This window comes from Centruroides sculpturatus, unplaced genomic scaffold (genome assembly GCF_000671375.1).
Source record: "Centruroides sculpturatus isolate CEXI.00-Female unplaced genomic scaffold, Cexi_2.0 scaffold1726, whole genome shotgun sequence".
NCBI lineage: Eukaryota > Metazoa > Arthropoda > Arachnida > Scorpiones > Buthidae > Centruroides > Centruroides sculpturatus.
The window spans coordinates 71763-91118 of record NW_019386245.1 but is presented as its reverse complement, the minus strand read 5'-3'; the positions used below and the strand labels follow the sequence as shown (position 1 = coordinate 91118).

Below are 19356 nucleotides of genomic sequence, written 5' to 3'. Positions count from 1 at the left end.
GACGGAAAAGTGACGAATCGAAAGTATCGTGAGCGCGTATTATGATGTATGCACAGGCATACGTGGATTAGAGCGATAGAGGAAAGAGAAAGGGAAGAGCAAAGACGAGCGCTTAAAAAGAAGGATAGGCAGGGTCAGATCCTCAGATGTGCGAGGATTCTCCAACGATAGACGTGTACGTGTGCTGACCTTTGTAATTATAAATTGTGAATACATGTGACTAATATTATTTTCTTTTTTATTTTGTTCATGTTTCAAGTTATAAATAAATATAAACAAACAACACTAACTCGATAACATTAAATCTAAGTACCAAAATGATTAATTTATTGTGTTTTTGTTATTCATTACTCCTGTTTTTAGGTATTCGGTATTTGGCCGAATAGTGATTAAATATTCTGTATTCGGCCGAATAGTGAAAAATAGGCCGAATACTGAATAGTAACCGAATATTCGTTACATCACTAGTAAATATGTAAATCACTGACTGATAGAAGCTTATACAGGAGCTTTCCCAGTTATGAACTTTCGGACTTGCAAACACCTTGATCATACATATAAAATTTAAATTTTGCATCAATTTTCATTTGCATATTTATGTACATTTGACATAGTTTTAAGGGATAAATATTGGTTCTCATACCAAATTTATACCTATTCACTAACTTTTATTAAGCTTTCATGCTATTTAGGCTTTAGCATTTTATAATCCATGCTTAACTTTTGACAAGCAGTATATTTTATTAATAAATAGAACTTTTCATATTTTTGATATTGCATTTAGTTATAAGAAAATATATATAGAAGAAATATATTGAGTTAATATTTACTTTTAAAACTTTTTATTGCTCTGTATTATAGTATTCATATTATCCAATCTTTGATTATCTAACCTAAACAGAGATCTAATAATGCTCTGTAGTATTTCATTTCCTTTAACTACAATTTTCCATTGAGTTAAATGTTTATAATATAATAATTTTAATTTCTTTTCATGATAATTATTTCTTATTTTAATTAAATGCATATTTTTTTATCACCTTTATTTTGAGGGTAAAACTTATCAAGAAATCTATTAATAAAATTGCTTGTATTAATATTAATATAAGCAAATTTCTTTTTATTCCTCTGATTTGTTTTCAGATTTTGCTTTATAATTAAAATTTGTTTAAATTATGCAATAGTTTCATGATAAATTATATCTAGGAGACAAATAATACTGTAGCATTATTTATTTCTAATGGTTATTTCAGGTAGCCAAATGTTAACAATACAGAAATGTTTTTGTTCTGAATTAGAACATCCTTAGTTTCAAAATCCAACAGTTAGAATATAAAGAACAACTTTCAAATTAAACATTTTATGTAAATTTAAAACGTTTAATGTTGAGTTGAATTCAAAAGTTGTTCACATTCTAACTGCTGGATTTTGAAGCTGAAGGTATTCTAATTTGGAACAAAAACATTTTTGTGTGTTAATATTTTGGCTGCCTGGTTTGGAAATGAATAAATACTTGACATTGTACTAGAGTTATTTAATTGAAACAGTAGATAGTGCTATAGGCAACTATCTATGAGTTCAATATTACTGTTTTACTGATTCAGAATGCACTATATTTAGAGATATATTGATGTCAGTTGGGAATCAGTTATATCTGCATGTGGAATATTCCTTATATATTGGAATGAATTTATTTTATAAACTGATGTCTGATCTTTTTCTTTTTGTAGTCTATGGATGCTAGCTATAGCAATGTATCGAGGTACATCATTTCAAATGTTCAAGCTGAATCCTCAGTTCACAATATTACAAAATTATAGCCTTAATCAATGATTCCAATAGATAATTTGACTATTTGAATTTGCAATGATAAAGACCTGAGGAAGACTTTCTTGTTACTGCAAGACTGATTATCATCAGCTGGAAATATTAAGACTATAATTTTGTCATGTATCAATGTTTTGAAATGTTCATGATGTATTCATTTTATGAACAGATTCTGATACAAAGGACATTCCAATCCATAGATGTAACTATATTTTTAAGCATATTCCTTGGATTTAATTTCTTGTGAGATTACATATTTCACCATGTAAAATTTATTAAATTTATTGCCAAAATATTTTGCTAACATTTGCTTTTTATATTTGTTTGAATATTGTTTTAAATAAATTAAACTGTCAGTTTCATTGTACTCACTGTTCTGTTATTGCAATAGTCTAATCATTTTGAGCAAATATATTTATTATTAAGAATAGTTATATTTATAATAAAAAAAAATACTGTGTCTATAATATGCTGGGTAACTTTTTCTTGCATACTATTCTGGATATTTGATTCATAAGTTTTTTCATTTCTGTCCTAATATATAAAATATTGTGTTCATACTGTATTCATAGCTTTTTGTTATAAAATTTTTAAACAAATTCTTATTTTCTGATTTATGTTTTATATTCTTTGGGTTTTCTGTTCAGGTTTTTTAATTTCTTTGCCAATCTAAATATATTTCATTCCTTAAGTTTTATTTATTTTTTAACAAATTCTAGCACTAGTATATTCAAAAATATTCCATCAAATTGTACAAAGAAATACAAAATTTAGACAGGAAAAATATATTAGACCCAATGAAATATAAATGTACATCTTTTAATATTCCCAAGTAATGTAATTAGCTAATGCTGTGCTAATTAAAGCTCTAGGACATGTGGATCAAATCTTCTTTTGGAACTTATAATTTTTCTAAAATTATTTATGCTTCATATTGATATAATATACTAATGGCTGAATTTGTTAAATAATGAAAAATTAAGTTTTATTTATTTATTTATTTATTAACTTGGCAAGTAATGTAAACCAAGACATAGATATTTTTATCTATGTCTTGGTTTACGTTGACATTTCAAAAAGTAAATCACAAGATAAAATAAAACATTGCTGAACAAATTAATAAAAGTAATATTTTCTTCATTTTAATATCATGTAACCAAATAATGTTGTTTTTTGAAATTTGAATAAAAATGTTTGTATTTTTAAAAATAATTTTATCCATCAAAATATTCACCTTCACATTCAATTACTTTTCCAACAGGAGAGCAGTTTGAAAATACTATTTTTATAAAGCTATTCATCTTCGAATTAAAAAGTTGAGTTGCTTCCTCTTATAATTATGTGATTTGTAAATTGTTTTTTGCACATACAATTATCCAAAGATGATAAATGGTGATAATCTGAAGGATGAAGTCAGGAGAATAGAAAAGATGAGGTAAAAGATCCCATCCCAATTGCATTATTGTGTTTGTAATAATTTCTGCAACGTGGATGAGCGTTACCTTGTAAAAACAAAACGCCTTGACATTTTGTCAAAGATAGCTGTTTTTGCCTTAATTTGTATTCTTTGTAGCTGTTCACTGTACAAATCAGCTTAGGATTTGACCAACATTTAAGTACTCATGATAAACAATACCTCTCAAAGTCCACCAAACACAAAGCTTTTTTTTTTTTTTTTTTTTCTTTCTTTTGCTTTGGCATTTGTGGCACAGAATCATTTGGTGATAACCAATGGTGATTACATTTGTAGTACGAAGGTAGGCTGAAAAGTAATGCACACATGCTTGTAGAGTGCAAACAAAATGATTTTCAGAAGTGCGCCAGGTGGCATATGGAAGTAGCATTCCCCTCTATGTGTGTGCGCAGTTTGAGGTTGTTGCGTTCATTTAATATATTTTGAGAAGCGGAAATATGGAGACATGTTTTAGTGCTATGTCAACGCAAGTTAAACAGTGTGCTGTTATTGAATTTTAACTTCTGAAAAAGTGACTCCTACTGAATTCATCGTCGTTTATCGTGACAATGCTGTTGATAGGTCTACTGTAAATCGATAATAAAATTTCGTGGTTGCAAGCCTGGAAAAGCCATAATTGTTGATGAAACACGCAGTGGATGTCCGATCACTGCCACAGACGATTACCTTTGCCTCTCTTTGCAATGTTTAATTCTTCTCAGTATATACAGACTCTAAAAACCTCCAACATTGAATTTGTCATGTTAGAGGCAGCCTGGTGCCAATAATCTTGCAACATGACAACACTTGTCCACAAACCTCTCATTCAACTGGAGAGGCTTGCAAAACCTGAAGTATGAACCGATTCCACACCCTCCTTATTCCCCCGATCTTGCGCCTTGCAATTTTTATTTTTTCCTCTACTCGAGAGACCTCAAGGGTGATCATTACACCTCGGACGATGAGGTGAAGGCAGCTGTCAAGTCCTGGATTTTGAGAAAAGTCAGAAGAATTTTTCAGTGACGGAATGAAAAAACTTATTACAAGTTGGAAGAATTGTGTTAGCCTTAATGGTGACTATGTTGAAAAATAAATATATGATTTTGAAGCTTAAAAATTGTACTTTAATGTACTTTTTGCCCAATTTTGCTATTTGTTTTTGTTCATGTTCTACAAGCATGTGTGCATTACTTTTCAGCCTACCCATGTATAAAATCCACTTTTCATCAGTGGTCAAAATTTGATCTAAGAAATTCTCAGATTTCAAACATGAAAGAAGCAATGTGCAAATGTTGAGATGGTGTAATTTGTTCTCGGTACTTAATGCATAAGGAACCCATTTACTTAATTTTCATTTCTGTAAATGATGTCTGATTGTTTCATCAGTTTAAGTTTTTTAGCAAGCATTTGAACACAAAATGTGAATTCATCTCTACCATATTCATTAATTTGTCTATATATAAAGTTAATGCAGTTGTCACACTGCCTGTTGTAAAATTTGCAATTTGCAAAAATTTTATTCATCTGGTGATTGGAGTGCTGAATAGCCAGAGTAGTTCTCAAAAAGAAAAAATAGTCACATGGTGAAAATTGGTTTTAAGAAGGCTTTTGAAACATGGGTTTGAGCATCCATGAAAATTTTAGTTTTAATCAGATAAGCTAATTACACTATAACACAAATTTTGGTATTAATAAACAAAAATAAAGTTGCTTGAGTAACTCAGTCATAAAAACTGCTTTCTATAACCCATATACAGTATATATATATATGGGTTATATATTTAATATTAAATATATATTGTGGGTCATTTTTCATTTCTGGTTAGTACAAAAAGTCATAGTAAGTGAAAAAGTAACCTGGCAAATAACTTTCTATTTTGGTGAATAAAAGTGTTTGGAGAATGGATTGGCAATTACTATAAAAAAGAGAGTGACCCTGATTAATGGTCTTCCTGACCTGGCTTCATCTCCTAAGGACTCATCTCCTGAAGCAAACTTTTTAAACCATTTTTGAGCAGTTCTTGATGTTTCATCTTTCCCAAATGTGGCATAAATTTTTCTAGAAGCCTTTTCATTAATTCAAAGTTTGAATTCATACAGTAAACATACACAGATAACATTATTTGGCAGACATTTTGAAAGGTTGAAATATTTTTATAAATTTATGTTAATGGCCCAGAAATCAAGTAATGAATGAATATAAAAATAAATTTTGTTATGCAGTTGACTGACAGAAAATGCTTAGTCATTATATGCATAAATGGTTACTCAAATTATGACTCAATTCAAAATGAAATTATTTATTTGGTTGCCTGATATTAATCTAATATTTTAAATGTAGTGGTGGTTCATAATAGTTAAAGAAAAGCTATTAAATCTTTAAAATTTTTATTATGAAAAAGATGATATTACAACTTTGTAATCGGACTGTTGCTCATATTTTAATCTCAATAAGTGATATCTATTACTATTTTATAATACTTTAATAAGCTACACATGACATTGACAGTTTTGTTTCCATTTTCACAGCACATCTTGACAAGTTTATAAAAAGAATGCTCTTGCCTTGGCAGAGGTTTTGCATTCTGTTGTCCCTGAGTTAAATATAGAATTTAATACTGTCAAGCCACGAAAGAAGAGTTTTGAGTTCACCTTAATCAAAGACAATAACGAGGAAGTTATTTTATGGTCAGGGATTGAGAAGGGTCCACCACGCAAGTTGAAGTTTCCTGAAAGTTATGATGACATTATTAAAATATTAAAGGATTCTCTTGGTATTGAATAATTTGTAAGGTTAGTTTAAATATTAATACTATTGTAACTGGAGAAACACTAAACTCACGTAACACGCCAACACTCCATAGAAGAGTTCAATATTCACACTGTAGAATGAACATTTTTGATTGTCTTAAGTCTCCATCTTCAGGAAGCCTTTTGAATGTAGAACAATGCTTTTAATGACTGTAGAACAATAGTTTTTATTTCTTAAAGTAGAGTGCCACAGTGTGTTGGAATTTTTAAAATTCAGCATTTAAAAGTTCTGATTGGATGGTTTGTGCTAGTGCTAAATTTTAAAAATTACAACACATGGCATTCTGCCTTTTACTTTCCCAGCTATTTGTCATACTTTCCCTGTTATGTATATCGGTCAAAAAATGACCCCACCAGGATTTTTACATTTTTGGACTTCTCATTGAAACATTGAGAAATGCAAAAAATTGGGGGGGTTGATTTTTTTGTGTGTAGGTGAGACATGATTTTGTTCACTCTTTGAAGCTTAATAACTCCTGTGCTTTTGGTCAAAAGTTTCTGAAGTTTTGCAGGGAGGTGAGTGTACTAGGGAAAAAGCTTGTTTTATAAAATATAACAGATGGTGACACCATCTGTTATGATATTTTAAAAATGGTTGCTGGAAAAGTTAAGCAACTCGGTGCTGGATTTTTATAAATGAAAACTATCATTGTTTTAAGTTCAAAAGACTAGAACCTGAAGATGGGATTTAAGATCACCAAAAATGTTTATTCTACAAAGTAAATATTGAACTTTACTGCTGGAGTGTATATGTATTACGCAAGTTAAATTGTAAGGTTAGTTTTTCAAGTCTTATCTTTTTCAGAGACTTTAATATTTTTAAAATAATTTCTTTTCTATACAAATTGAACACAACAAATAAGTGTTTGCAGGATGACTCCTACACACCAGCATTTGTTGTGCTCAGTTTACTTAAATATGGAATCATATATACTAGCATGTTTCTTCTTTGTGATAAGTATTTGGTTTACTTAATGTTTTTACTGTTATTGGTGATTTCTTTTAGACTATCTTCCATCAGAATTCAATTAATTAAATTCAATTAGAGAAAATTGAATTGAAAAATAAATTATACACTAAAAACTTTTCTTATCTATTATCATTTGATTTGTATGGAAAATAGAATTTCTAAATGTAACAGTCCACATTTGTCTATAATCTGAATTTATTTCTTAAGTTTTGCTACCTTACAGAAAAGCTAAGCATTTGAAACTTTGTGATATGCACCAAGAGTCAAAATTACAATTGTTGCTTGATTTTTTAAATTTTTTAATGGGCTCACTGTACTTTTAAAAGAAGATACTGTACATTTTAAAAACAATTGAACTTTTCTGTCAACTTATGTTAGTATCAGATAAGTAATAAAGCAAGCGAGCAGTCTTGCTTGTTTGTTTTATTACTTATCTGAGAAATAATACCACAAAGTTTCTAAAATATTACATTACCATATCAATAATAAAATTGTATATATGTACAGTAGAGCATCGATTATCCGAATACTGATCAACCGAAACCATTCCAGTCGGCAAATTCAAATTTCTGCTAGGGCTGTGGTATTGCAGCACTCTTCCCCTCCCTGCCAAACTGAACTGTAGGCCTAGTTTAATGTATTACATTATGTAAGGTATGTATTTGTAAGACATGTTATACAAATTATATACAGTACAGTTTTGTGTTTAATATATTTTTTTGTAAATGATCAGTTATCTGAACAACCCAGTCCCGAATTGTTTTGGATAATCGATGCTCTGCTGTAATTACTATGTTCCTAATTTAACAGATTCATAATGATGATAATTTATTATTTGGAATTGTTATAATTACATGGTTAGTTTTCATATCAGAGATCATGAAATTTAAAAGTTTTCTTTTAATAAATACTAATGTAAAAGTAATATTTTTATTGTAAATGTATTGACTTTCCTTTGAACCCTGTATGTTTCCCATAACTTTTAAACCACCTGCTGTAGTGACACAGAAGTAATTGGAATCTATAGGAAAGTGACCATGTGCAATCCAATGATTGATATTTTTGTTCCACTAGTGGTAAAATACAGAATTAAAGAAAACTAACTCAAAAATTAACAACAGAAATGCCAAAAATTTATATTAGTTTTTTTCTTACGATGTAATCAAAGATGGATAATTGATAAGATTATTAAAACTCATCAGCCATTACAGTGAAAAGTTGGCTTAATATGTGGGATGTGTATAATAGAAATATAAATACTGTGGAACCTGGTTAACTTGAATTGGTCTTGAATAACAATGTTGTTCAGTCATGTTTCAAGTCTTATCTCTGTATTTATTCAGTTTTTTTGCTCTTTTTCAACAGTCCTTGGATCTTCTGGGATTGTAATAATTAAATAAACCTTTCCTTTTTCAGCTACTATATATATTATACAGGTAAAATTTTGCCATAAAGGTTAAAGTTTTTACATAGAATTGGGCTCTTCAAGTAATATGGGGGAAGCATGCATTAGTCTCACATGCAAGTAGTTCTAGTTGTGTTGAAATAAAAAGTTTTGAAATTGCAACAATGTTCATTGATTTCACTGATAGGTCTTTAACCTCAACAACAAATTCAAAGATTTTCAGTAGTCAACAAAATGTGTGTGAAATGTCTTCTGTTATGAAAGATAGATCTAAGACCACTAATGAACATTCTCTCACCAAATCAACATTTCCTAGCATCACACTGACCCCTTTTGATATAAAAGATGATGTAACAAAGGGAAAGATAACTTGGGCATTGACAGTTGTGAAGAAAAAGATGTCACTTAATTCATATTCTGATGTTAATAACATTTTCAAAAAAATGTTCTCTGACAGTGTTATAGCCACATAATTTCAATTGGGTTCAGACAAAGCTTCCTACATAATAAATTATGGTCTAGCCCATCATTTTAGAGAAAAATTGGTTGATTCTGTTAAAAGTTGTGATAATATTGTAATCTCCTTTGACAAATCATTAAACAAAGTTACTCAAAAACTCAAATGGATCTTGTGATAAAATACTGGGACGAGATTAAAGATAATGTTATGACCAGATATTTAAAGAGTGTCTTTCTGGATCACAGTACAGCAGATGATCTTGCTGCATTTCTCAATGGCCTCTCAGACATTCTCAGATGTAGCAGAAATTCATATCTGTATGGATGGATCAAATGTAAATACAAGTTTTCTGAATATATTATATCACATGGAGACACAATGTTGGGAAATCATTTGTGAGAATGGGAACATGTGGTTTACATGTAATCCATGGTGCTGTAGAAGCCAGTTTTATAGTAGTAGATTGGAATGTATTGCCACTGTTATGGAACTTGTACTATTTGCTAAAAGACATACCCACTCAGTGTGACAAATACATTGCTATAAGTGGAAGTAGATTATTTCCTGAAAAGTCTGGTTCAGCAAAGTGGTTACAGAATGGAGAGCACTTAGAATGTGAAGCAGTAGTTGTTGAATTTGTGAAGATATACATAAACAGTACAAAGTTGAAAGACAGCAAGGTGGCTGCTTCTTGAGGCAGGCTCTCAATGATCCATGTACTAAAGTTTTGACTTAATTTTTTGGTCAATATGTACAAAGTGTAAGAGCTTTCATGTTCAATTCTAGAGCAACACACCTCTTGCACCATATCATTATCAAGTAGTTGTTCAATTATTAATTAATGAACCTGACTAGAAAGTTTGAAAAATGACAAGATCATTGATAAGCAGTTTTTAAAGATATACTAAGTTTTCATTAGCATCTTAATCTATCTGAAGAATTTGGATATTGTTTTTGGAGCAAAAAAGTTCTAAAAGAATTAAAAGTAAGTGACAAAGATATTCTGTATTTTTTTAAGAGATTGTCGAAATGTGCTGAAAGTGACACACACGATTATTGGGGGAGATTAAGAAGGGACCTATCAAGTACAAACATATGAAGACTGAGCAGTGTATACTCAGAAATTATTAAAATACAGTAGAGCGTTGTTTATCCGAAAGTCGGTTATCTGAAAGAATTCCAGTTGGCAAATTTAAATTTTCACTAGTGCTGTGGCACTGCAATCTTTGGCTATGTCTTGGGCTACTCCAATATTTTTTATGTTTGTGTATATGTTTTAGCTGGCAGCACTGTCTCTTTTGTGTGGTGTTTTTCTGAAGACTGTGTTATGCTGAATCGAACGTTTTTGATACTAGATCAACTTCTAAAGTACAGTATAATTTTTTTTGTTTTTATATTTTTCAATATATTTATTTTGTTTGTAAAAAATAAAGAAATAATTTTTAACGATACAATAGCCACAATTATTATTTAAAAAAGTTAGGCTTAACATCGATGAAAATTCAATACGAAGCAACACACAACAGAGAAAAATTTCTACATCGGATAGGTTAATATATTTTTTCGTACATAATCGGTAATCCAAAAAATAAGTTATCCAAACAGCCTCAGTTCCCAATTGATTCGGATAACGACTCTCTACTGTACAACCAAATGTTGGAAAATTGCATTTCAATGTTTTGTTGGAAGTTCTACATGACACAAATAGGATTAGTGAGAAATGTGCTCTCAATGCAAAAGAACAGCATGAAATACTCTACGATAGTGTCGTGGAACCGTATTTTACAAAGTTGGAGGAATTCATGTCTGAAAGGAGTGATCATCATCATCTGGACATATATTATATTGTGGAATTGTGAAGGATGATAGGCAACTGCAATGCCTATGATCTGTAATCAAAATTTCACTTTCTTTTGTAGTTAGGAATGCAAGTATTGAGTGGTTTCTAGGTTAACAAAACACTGTTCACTGAAAATCTTAAGGAAGAAAGTTTAGTTGCTTAGATTATGATGGGATCCATTTTTGCAGGTGGTATTGATCAAATATAGACCAGAAAATGTTAAGTCAAAGGATCTATCTATACAGTGATATTTTGCATCTTTGTGACAGAAAAGACATTCAGAAGCAGCAGGCATTGAGGACTGAAGAAAAAAGAAAAGTTACAAAAGAATTTAAGGACTTAGAACAACACAATAAAATGTTAAAAAAGATCACAAAAAGGAAGAAAAAGATTGAAATGAAAATAAATACACTACAGGAAAAAAAAGCTAAAACTACATTAAAATAGTGCTTGTGTTTTGTGAATTGTAATTAATTTTTTTATTTTCTGATTATCTGTATTTTAATAAGAGAATTAATACTAATCAGTTTTTCTTATATTTTGATTGTCCATTTGATAACAAGAAACAATAAGATTTTACACTAAATTAGACATATTTGTTGGAGAAGCAATAGTATATACATATTTCTCTTTATGCGCAGTCTTTTTATGCAATTTTTGAAACAACAGTTGACAAAAGAAAACTAATCCTCTTTCTATATGATTGATATTTGTTTGCATGGGGGAAAACACTTAATTTGAAATTTTTTAAATTTAACTTTTTGTTAAAATATGATACTGTTAAAAAATTACTTTTTGTTGAAAAATTAGTTTTAAAATTACATGTTTATAAATCAAGAGTTCATTTCTTTTTTAAGCATGGTACTGTACTATTTGTATGTCAGATAATACTTTTTGTTGATTTTATGCTACTTTGTGTGTACTATATTTATATACAAATAATGTTAGAGTAAAAGATTAAAACATTTTGTAAATTACTTATTTTTTTCATTCAATTGAAGTTGTGTATCCTATCAAGCATTTTTATTATAGGATGTATGTGCTTGTACTTTTTTTTTTTGGTAGAGTTCTTTGGAATGTATCCATCGCACAAAAGGAGAGATAAATGTACAGTACTTTGTTTTCAGTTAGTAAAATGCTGTTTTATTATGTCAGTATTCCACACTGTAAGGAACATGGGATCAGGGAATTTGGACAAAGTTGGTCAGGGAAGGTCACTGAATTTGAAACAATTAAGTGTAGGAACCTTGTATAATGTTAAATTTACAAATACAAAAATTTTTTGTAATTAAATTGAATATTTAAAGTAATATTCATCAAAATAAAATCTTTCTATATACAGTATAAACTTTTTGTACTTAGTGTTTTTGTTATATAATAGTTATTTTATTTTGTTGCATAGTTTCCTATGTACAGGTATCCCGTATGTAACATGGTAGTTACATTCCAAAAAAGTGTGGCGTTATGCAGATTCGTGCTATACAAAACAAAAAGACTAATGAAAAACATGGTTACATTCCAGAAGCTAGCAAAAGTATATGATTTTTTTTTTTTTTTTGTTACTACGAGAGATAAGTTTATCAAAGCAATCAATAATTAATTAACAATTACAATTAAAAGTACTGAATTACACATTAATATCAATTTTCTTTAATAATATTAATAGCAGCTTGGCATTTTGACAGTGACACATTAAATAAATGCTCATTATGTTTAATTTTTAAAAGGTGTAGTTTAATTACATAAAGAATGCGCCATTAGTTACAAAGTATATACACTTGTCTGTTCTTTAAAATTTTTTATTGTGTTCATTTTCAGTTCCTTCCACTTGTGATAGTTAATATTGTAATTAACTACAAGTTCATTCAAAAGTTTATATAAATACACTTGAAGAGAGACACTTGTGATGCTTGTGTACATGTAACATCAGAATGTTAACATGTGTTTATCACAAATGTGCGGAATGATGTATCCAAGTAAATAGCAAACATGTAGAACCTCCCGTAACTTATAAGTGATTGTGTAAGAAAATGAGCTGTCTTCCTATGTAGGAGGATTCTGATTTACTGTGTCTAGTAATGACGTAACAGGTTTTATTGTGAAAAGATTGAAAATTTTTGAATTTTATATGTTGGAGTCAAAAGTTTGTAAATCTGTTGTTTGCCTGCAAAGTTTGATATTCTGGATGCTTTGATTCTGTTTGTAAATAATCAGGAAATTATTTTTGAATTGAAAATTTTACTCAAAGGCAACACATTATAAATTGTTTTATACATACACTTACTTTTTACATTATTTAAAATATATCCAAAATCCTTTCATAAGTTTTGGTAAAAAAACTGTTTGTTTTTAGAATTTAATTATCAAATTTTTACAAAATTTTGTTAATATGCAGATAATTTGATTTTTGAAAATCTTTATTTCCATTAAAACAGCTTATTTGTTTAAAATTAATACAGTAGAGTCCCATACAACGCATAAATAAAGCAAGCGACACCCTCGAATTTTGTTGATCAGAGGTTATATGGTTTTTTCCGAACTTATAGGCCAAGGTTTAAACTTTCATAAATCGTGTGATAATGCAAGTTTCGATAATGCGATTTCCTATAATGCGTAACGAATCCCCCGCGTTGTATGAGACTCTGTTGTATGTAGGAGGCAATGAGAAGTTAATTTAAACGAAGTAAAATAAAATTTAAAAACTCAAAAAACTCAGTTATGATGGCGAGAAACTAAATACATTTATACATTTATTTTTGTTCTATGTTAAAACTGTTTTTCATTTATTGTTATATACAAACATTACATAACAGATTTGAGTGCTGCATTTTTGTATAAATTTTTAAAGTGTATTGCCGACGTTATTTCTATAACAGAAAAATGTAATATGTCTATTTGTTTGTCATTTTATTTATATTTTAATTTAATATATTAATATTTAAAAAATAATTCTTAAATTTTTGTTTCTTTTAAATTAGATGACTGTCCACCGAAACTTAATTGTCGTAGGTCCAATGAAGGGTGTGTAAACTTAAAGAATAACGGTTTCCACTCTGATGATCACCAATGACAAGGAAGATTGGTTTATTCAGTTACAACAGTGTTTCATATTTGGTATTTTTTATTACATAATCAAACAGTTTTTAGCATTTTTTTTCTTTTGTTTTCTTTGCGAAATGTAATCAAAGAATGTTTTCATCTTATGAGAAACTTTTTTTTATCCTGTATCCTATTGTTTATTTTTATTAAATTTGACATTTTTTAAAATAATTTTTTGCAAATTTGCATAATGCTGATTCCTAATTTGTTCACTTGAGATTAATTCTTCGGATGAAAGTATGCGAGAATAATAATAGTTCGTACTGGAAAGTATTAAGACTTTATTGCGATTTGCTGTTGGTAAAGTAAAACTGTAAATACTTACTTTCAAATTACTAAAGAAATGATCAATTATATTTTAGTTTTTTAAAAAAATATGTTTTTAACGTATACATTATCCAATTTTGCATATACAGGGGGCCTAAAAATCAATTAATTAACAATTCTTAAATTACAAAGTGGTTCAAAAGTAGGCATACAATTGTGAATCCGAGAAGTATGGGTGTTTGGCGTAGAATTCTTTTATTTATTTTCTCTCTTATTTATTATTATTTGAAATTGATGACAATAAGGAATTCTATTCCACAGTATGCCTGAATTTAGAAACTAGATTACATTCAAATACTGAAGGTTAGCAATAGCAATTTGAGTAAAAGTAAAAGATTTTACTGTACATAATTGCAATTTACAAATCATTCTTATTGTGACTTAATAAAGTTTATTAAATAATCGTAACCGTATACCTATTTTTCACTACTATATTTCAGTTAACTAGCTTCTGGGTCACGCTTAGATTTTGATTATTTTTGTGTGAAATTATTTTTACTTTAATGTCTTCAATAAGCATTTAACATTTTTTTTGTTTTGTTTTGAATTAAACACGTAAAATGCCGAATGGATATCTAGAATTCAATTTAATCTAAATAACTCTATAATTCATATATTAAGTATATCAAAGAATTTTTTTTGTGAAATTTTAAGCAGTTCGGATAAATCTAGGCCCCATTCCTTGCATGCTGACTCCCTGCTTAATAGAATAGTTACATGGAAAGTATATAACAACTTGCAGCTGAGATAGTCGAATAGATTAACTTCTTTAACATCTAGATAAAGGATTATCATTCCAAGACTACAAAATTGGTCCAATCTGATTTTTGCATCCGACAGTAATATAGTTTTAGGCCACTATTCGTTTTAGACCGAAGTTATCATTCAGCACTTTAAGTTTAAAAAAAAATCGAATGCGGATGACCGTTAAATTGTGTGCTGCTGGATTTGAAAGGAAAAAAAAAATTGATGATAGACTCGTTAGAAGTTTCTCACACTCGAGTTAAAAAAAAAAAAATGATGTATGCGTCATGACTGATGATACTGATGTAAAGCATCAAATTTCGATTGTTCGCTCTGCACTGTTAAGCCACAAGAACTGATAATACCACATGTATTATTAGTGTGTTTGCAAGCGGTTAGTGTTTTTTTTTTCGTAACCAGATGTTTTCTATCTAACAATGGAAAATTGTACCGATTGGATTCGAAAGTTTTCAGTGTGAAATTCAAAACGAAATGGTAGCGAGGAGTAATGGAGAAAAATAAATCGATATATATATATAAGCCTTAAATGAGCCCTTAACGGGAGTAATTGCGAGTAGCCGTGCCTCCTGTTAACTAATCAACTGGTCAGTCGTTAATATGTAAATGAGAACATTTTTAAAAGTGACGTTCTACAATCGATGCAAACTGATGCGTGATGTTCTAGAGAAATTGGAAGATTCTTGATATGATTCCGAAGTCAATTTCGAAAAGAAAAAATGTATCGAGTTAGATTGGGCCAAAATATACTTATTAAGAAATCGTACAATTTCACAACACAAGTAATTTATCACTGTATTGATCTGGACATTGTAAGGCTAACGAAAACTGTCTCATTTGCTTCGATTTAGATGCAAGTGTAAGCAGCTACTTTACAGAACAATTACTAAAGTAAAACGTTTATTACAGGAATAAAATTTGAATAATCGTTATTAGAAGGGTATTAATTAACGTTAATAAGTTTTTTTTCCCTTCAAAAAGCAAATATAAATAATTACTTGAAATCTCGCTAAAATAACATGTTGTTGTTGTTGTGTAAAACTAACACATTAAAATGGTTACAAAACAGGGTTATCTTTTGAAATCCTAATTAAAGTTTTAAATATTTGAAGCACGTATTTATATTGGTCGGGTTATTATATCTTATTTAGAATTAATAGATTAGATTACATTTTGTATTGTAGGAAGTAGCAAACAGTAAATTTGTTCAATAATTCAAGTTGTCTTCACTAGCGAAGGAACTATTAACATAGATGAAATCGAGATTAGCTTCGGCAGATTCTCCCTTCTTAAACCGGATTTGGCAGGACTGGTCTAAGGAGTTTTTTGTTTTTTAAATGTTTAAAGTTTTTATATATTTAACATCAACGTAAAAATAATGTTAAATTTATTTTCAATTCGTTTTGATAGTGTTTTCCACTCCAATGATCATTTAGACGGCGTTGATTATAATTAACGTTGGGCGTTAAATTTCCGTTTGTTAATTCTTTCCATGTAAATTATAATTTCGTCGTTATGTTTAATTCATGTTTGTTTCTGCTCAACGTTTTAATTGGCTTCCATGTTTACGAAAAGAACGTAAACGTTACCAGGAATAAGATAGTGATCCGCTGTTGGAAGAAGAATATAATAAACATTGATGTAGCTTTTTATGTATATATACATTACATTTTGGACCTATCGGGATGGCGTTTTTAAGGCATATTAGGTGTTTATTACGTGTAACGAAAAAATAGTTAAAATATGATTTAAGATGTAGAAGCGTACAATGTTTTATTATTACAATACACTTGCTAATCCGGTGTAATCTGATCGCTTACGCGCTTCCGTTTCCATGAAAATAGTCGTGTCACACGTCCTGTTTTCTTGTTTACTCACTCGAGTTTCGTTTCTGTATACTGTATTGCGTGCCAGTGCGTTGTATTGCCCTCCTGTCTCGCTACCAAAGGGCGACAGGTCACGTTATTCGTTTCCTTTAGACAAGCTTTGAATCCGTACACTCGGTAATCCAGCGCTCTCGCTAATCTGGCGTCCTGGTTAGAAAGAGCCTAATGTATTTTAATCGAAACAACTGGAGCTGGCAGGGAACAAATCAAAAATTCGTTTTTATTAAGAAATTTATTTTATTCTGGATGTCGGTATTTGATGAGTGATAATCAAGATCAGTAACAAGAGGGGGGAAAAATGAATGTTGTTTACTTGTTCAAATAGCATCATTATCTTGTTCAAGCATGAAATGACATCTGCTTCGAAAAGAATTGTAATTGTATTGTATGAAAAGTAAAATAAAAAAATTCTATAATCAGAACATCTGTCAATTATCTATAAAAAACATGTAAATGGGGAAAAATTACATCTGATTAACACGAATAAAAACTAAACACTTATTAAAACTGTACATTTTCATGTTTTTCATTAAAATTTAGCCACGTTGCCCAACTTTAGATAATACATTTCAAATAAAAAGAAAATGAAATAATGCTTTTTTTATGATAATTTAAAGATTTATTTAATTAAATGCATTTGAATGCAACAAGTGTTAATTCAATATCAAAAACAAAATTCTAAACACTAAAATATGAAAAATAAAAATCATTTTACGTTAGTACACTATTTTTAAAATACTCATCCATGGCGAAAACATTCAACGAAGTGATAAAATCTTTATTGAATTAACATTTTTATACGGAAAAGTGATAAAAAACGAAATCACGAATGTTAATAGGAACTACTGATAAGGTATTGCTATATAAACCATTCGATACACCTGGAAAATTTACTTAAAAAATACCGAACACCTGCCTATTAGGCTTTAACATCGGGTATACTTTTTAAAACTAAAAGGTGCTTAAACATTATACATAAATTTTAAATGTACTTAGAATTCCTTTAACGTAAAAAGTTTTTATACTTTTTCCAGCCGATGATATAGAACTTTTTTGTTCTATATCTTCTGGAAAGAAAAGGACACAAATTATTTGTGGCGTAGTGTGACGTAACTACAGTCATCAATCATCAAATAACAGAGAGACTCGAAAAAAATCACTCTCTCCTGTTCAAAGCGTGAAGCGTTTACACGTTTAACAATCGGATAGATCACTCAAAACACAAATCTTTTATTTATGTGTTCGTTTCGTCAATTTGACGTCATTTTTATGTGTTTTTTTAAAGTGACGCCAAAAGCACATTGAAACAAAATATCGAAACAATCGCATTTGGTTTTTCGTTGATTTAATTTCAAAAGTAATTTAATGGTGTAATTTATAAAAATCCTTCCTATTTAAACCCAGATATTCGTCTTACAGAAATTTATCTATCACCTTTATATCACAATATATATATACTGTATTACATAGAATAAATAAGGCCTAGTAAATAGACTAAGAGTGTATTCATTAACATAGCAAATGAGAAGACAAATAAATACACTGAAACATATCTCTCCATCACTTTGAGTCTGGTTAATAATTAATGACATACTCATTGTTGCCATAATTGATAATAGAGGTCGCTATAATTTCACATTGAGATTTTTTTTTTCTAATTTTTTTCCTTTTCTTCTAGACGAGGGTTTAAAGTAGATTAATGCGATTAAAATATTTAAATAAAAATAAATTTTAAAAATTATAATTATTGTATGTTTTTACTGACTTCGCTTCGTTATCAGTCTTCAAAGTCAGCCACCAGATGGCGATAGTGGTTCCAATCGGACGATTGCATCTCCAATTCTTCCGGAACATTTACGAGATGCTGAGAGAAAATAATCAATGGAAATAATTTTTCTCATTTCCGAAGCAAAATGAAAATCGTAAAACACACTTTGTTTTAGGAATTTGTATTCAAAGATATTTAAAATAATTGGAAGAATCTTCGCTTACCGATCTCATTTTTCAACGACCGTCTCTATTTAATCAGAACGGGTTTCAAAATGGTAGTAGTTTCAATTTAGTTTCTTCTTCTGTCCATAGACAAAATCGACATTTTCGATATTCCGAACGTTTTTTTTTTTTTTTTTGTATCGCTGGAGATTCCGAAAGCGTAACTCACTCATTTCATATAATTTTCTAATAGTCCCGAAGCAATTAAAAACGTTACCCATTCTGTTACGAAAGATAGAAATAGAAAGTATCTTTATTCCGTTTCTAACGGAATATATAAATTAGACCGTTTCTTCTATTAAATTAGAATTAATTATAAACGAGTGGAACAATAACATTAATAGAAGAACATCTGAACGCTAACGACCTTCTGTTATCTGGCAGTCGATCGACACTTATTCTTAGAAGACGCACAAAATGCCTCCATTTAAATCTGCAAGTATTAATTGTATCCAGACTGTTGATGGGAAACACATGCGCATTTTGTCCTTGACCTTGAAGAAGAGGAGGTTCGACTCAGTAAA

The 19356-nt window shown here is 29.5% G+C and overlaps 1 protein-coding gene across 2 annotated transcripts in view; it reads left to right on the top strand.

Moving 5' to 3' along the window:
- LOC111614243 (cylicin-2-like) overlaps positions 1-14036 on the top strand; it is a 25680-nt gene extending 11644 nt beyond the window's left edge. The window contains exon 2 of one of the 2 annotated variants that reach the window (XM_023355626.1): positions 13745-14036. In XM_023355626.1, the coding sequence (XP_023211394.1) occupies position 13745 (1 nt within the window). In that variant the 3' untranslated portion in view covers positions 13746-14036. Of the gene's footprint in view, positions 1-5809; positions 5953-13744 lie in introns of those variants that run through there. The other variant, XM_023355625.1, reaches the window with a different exon arrangement.
- Positions 14037-19356: the final 5320 nt, after the last annotated feature.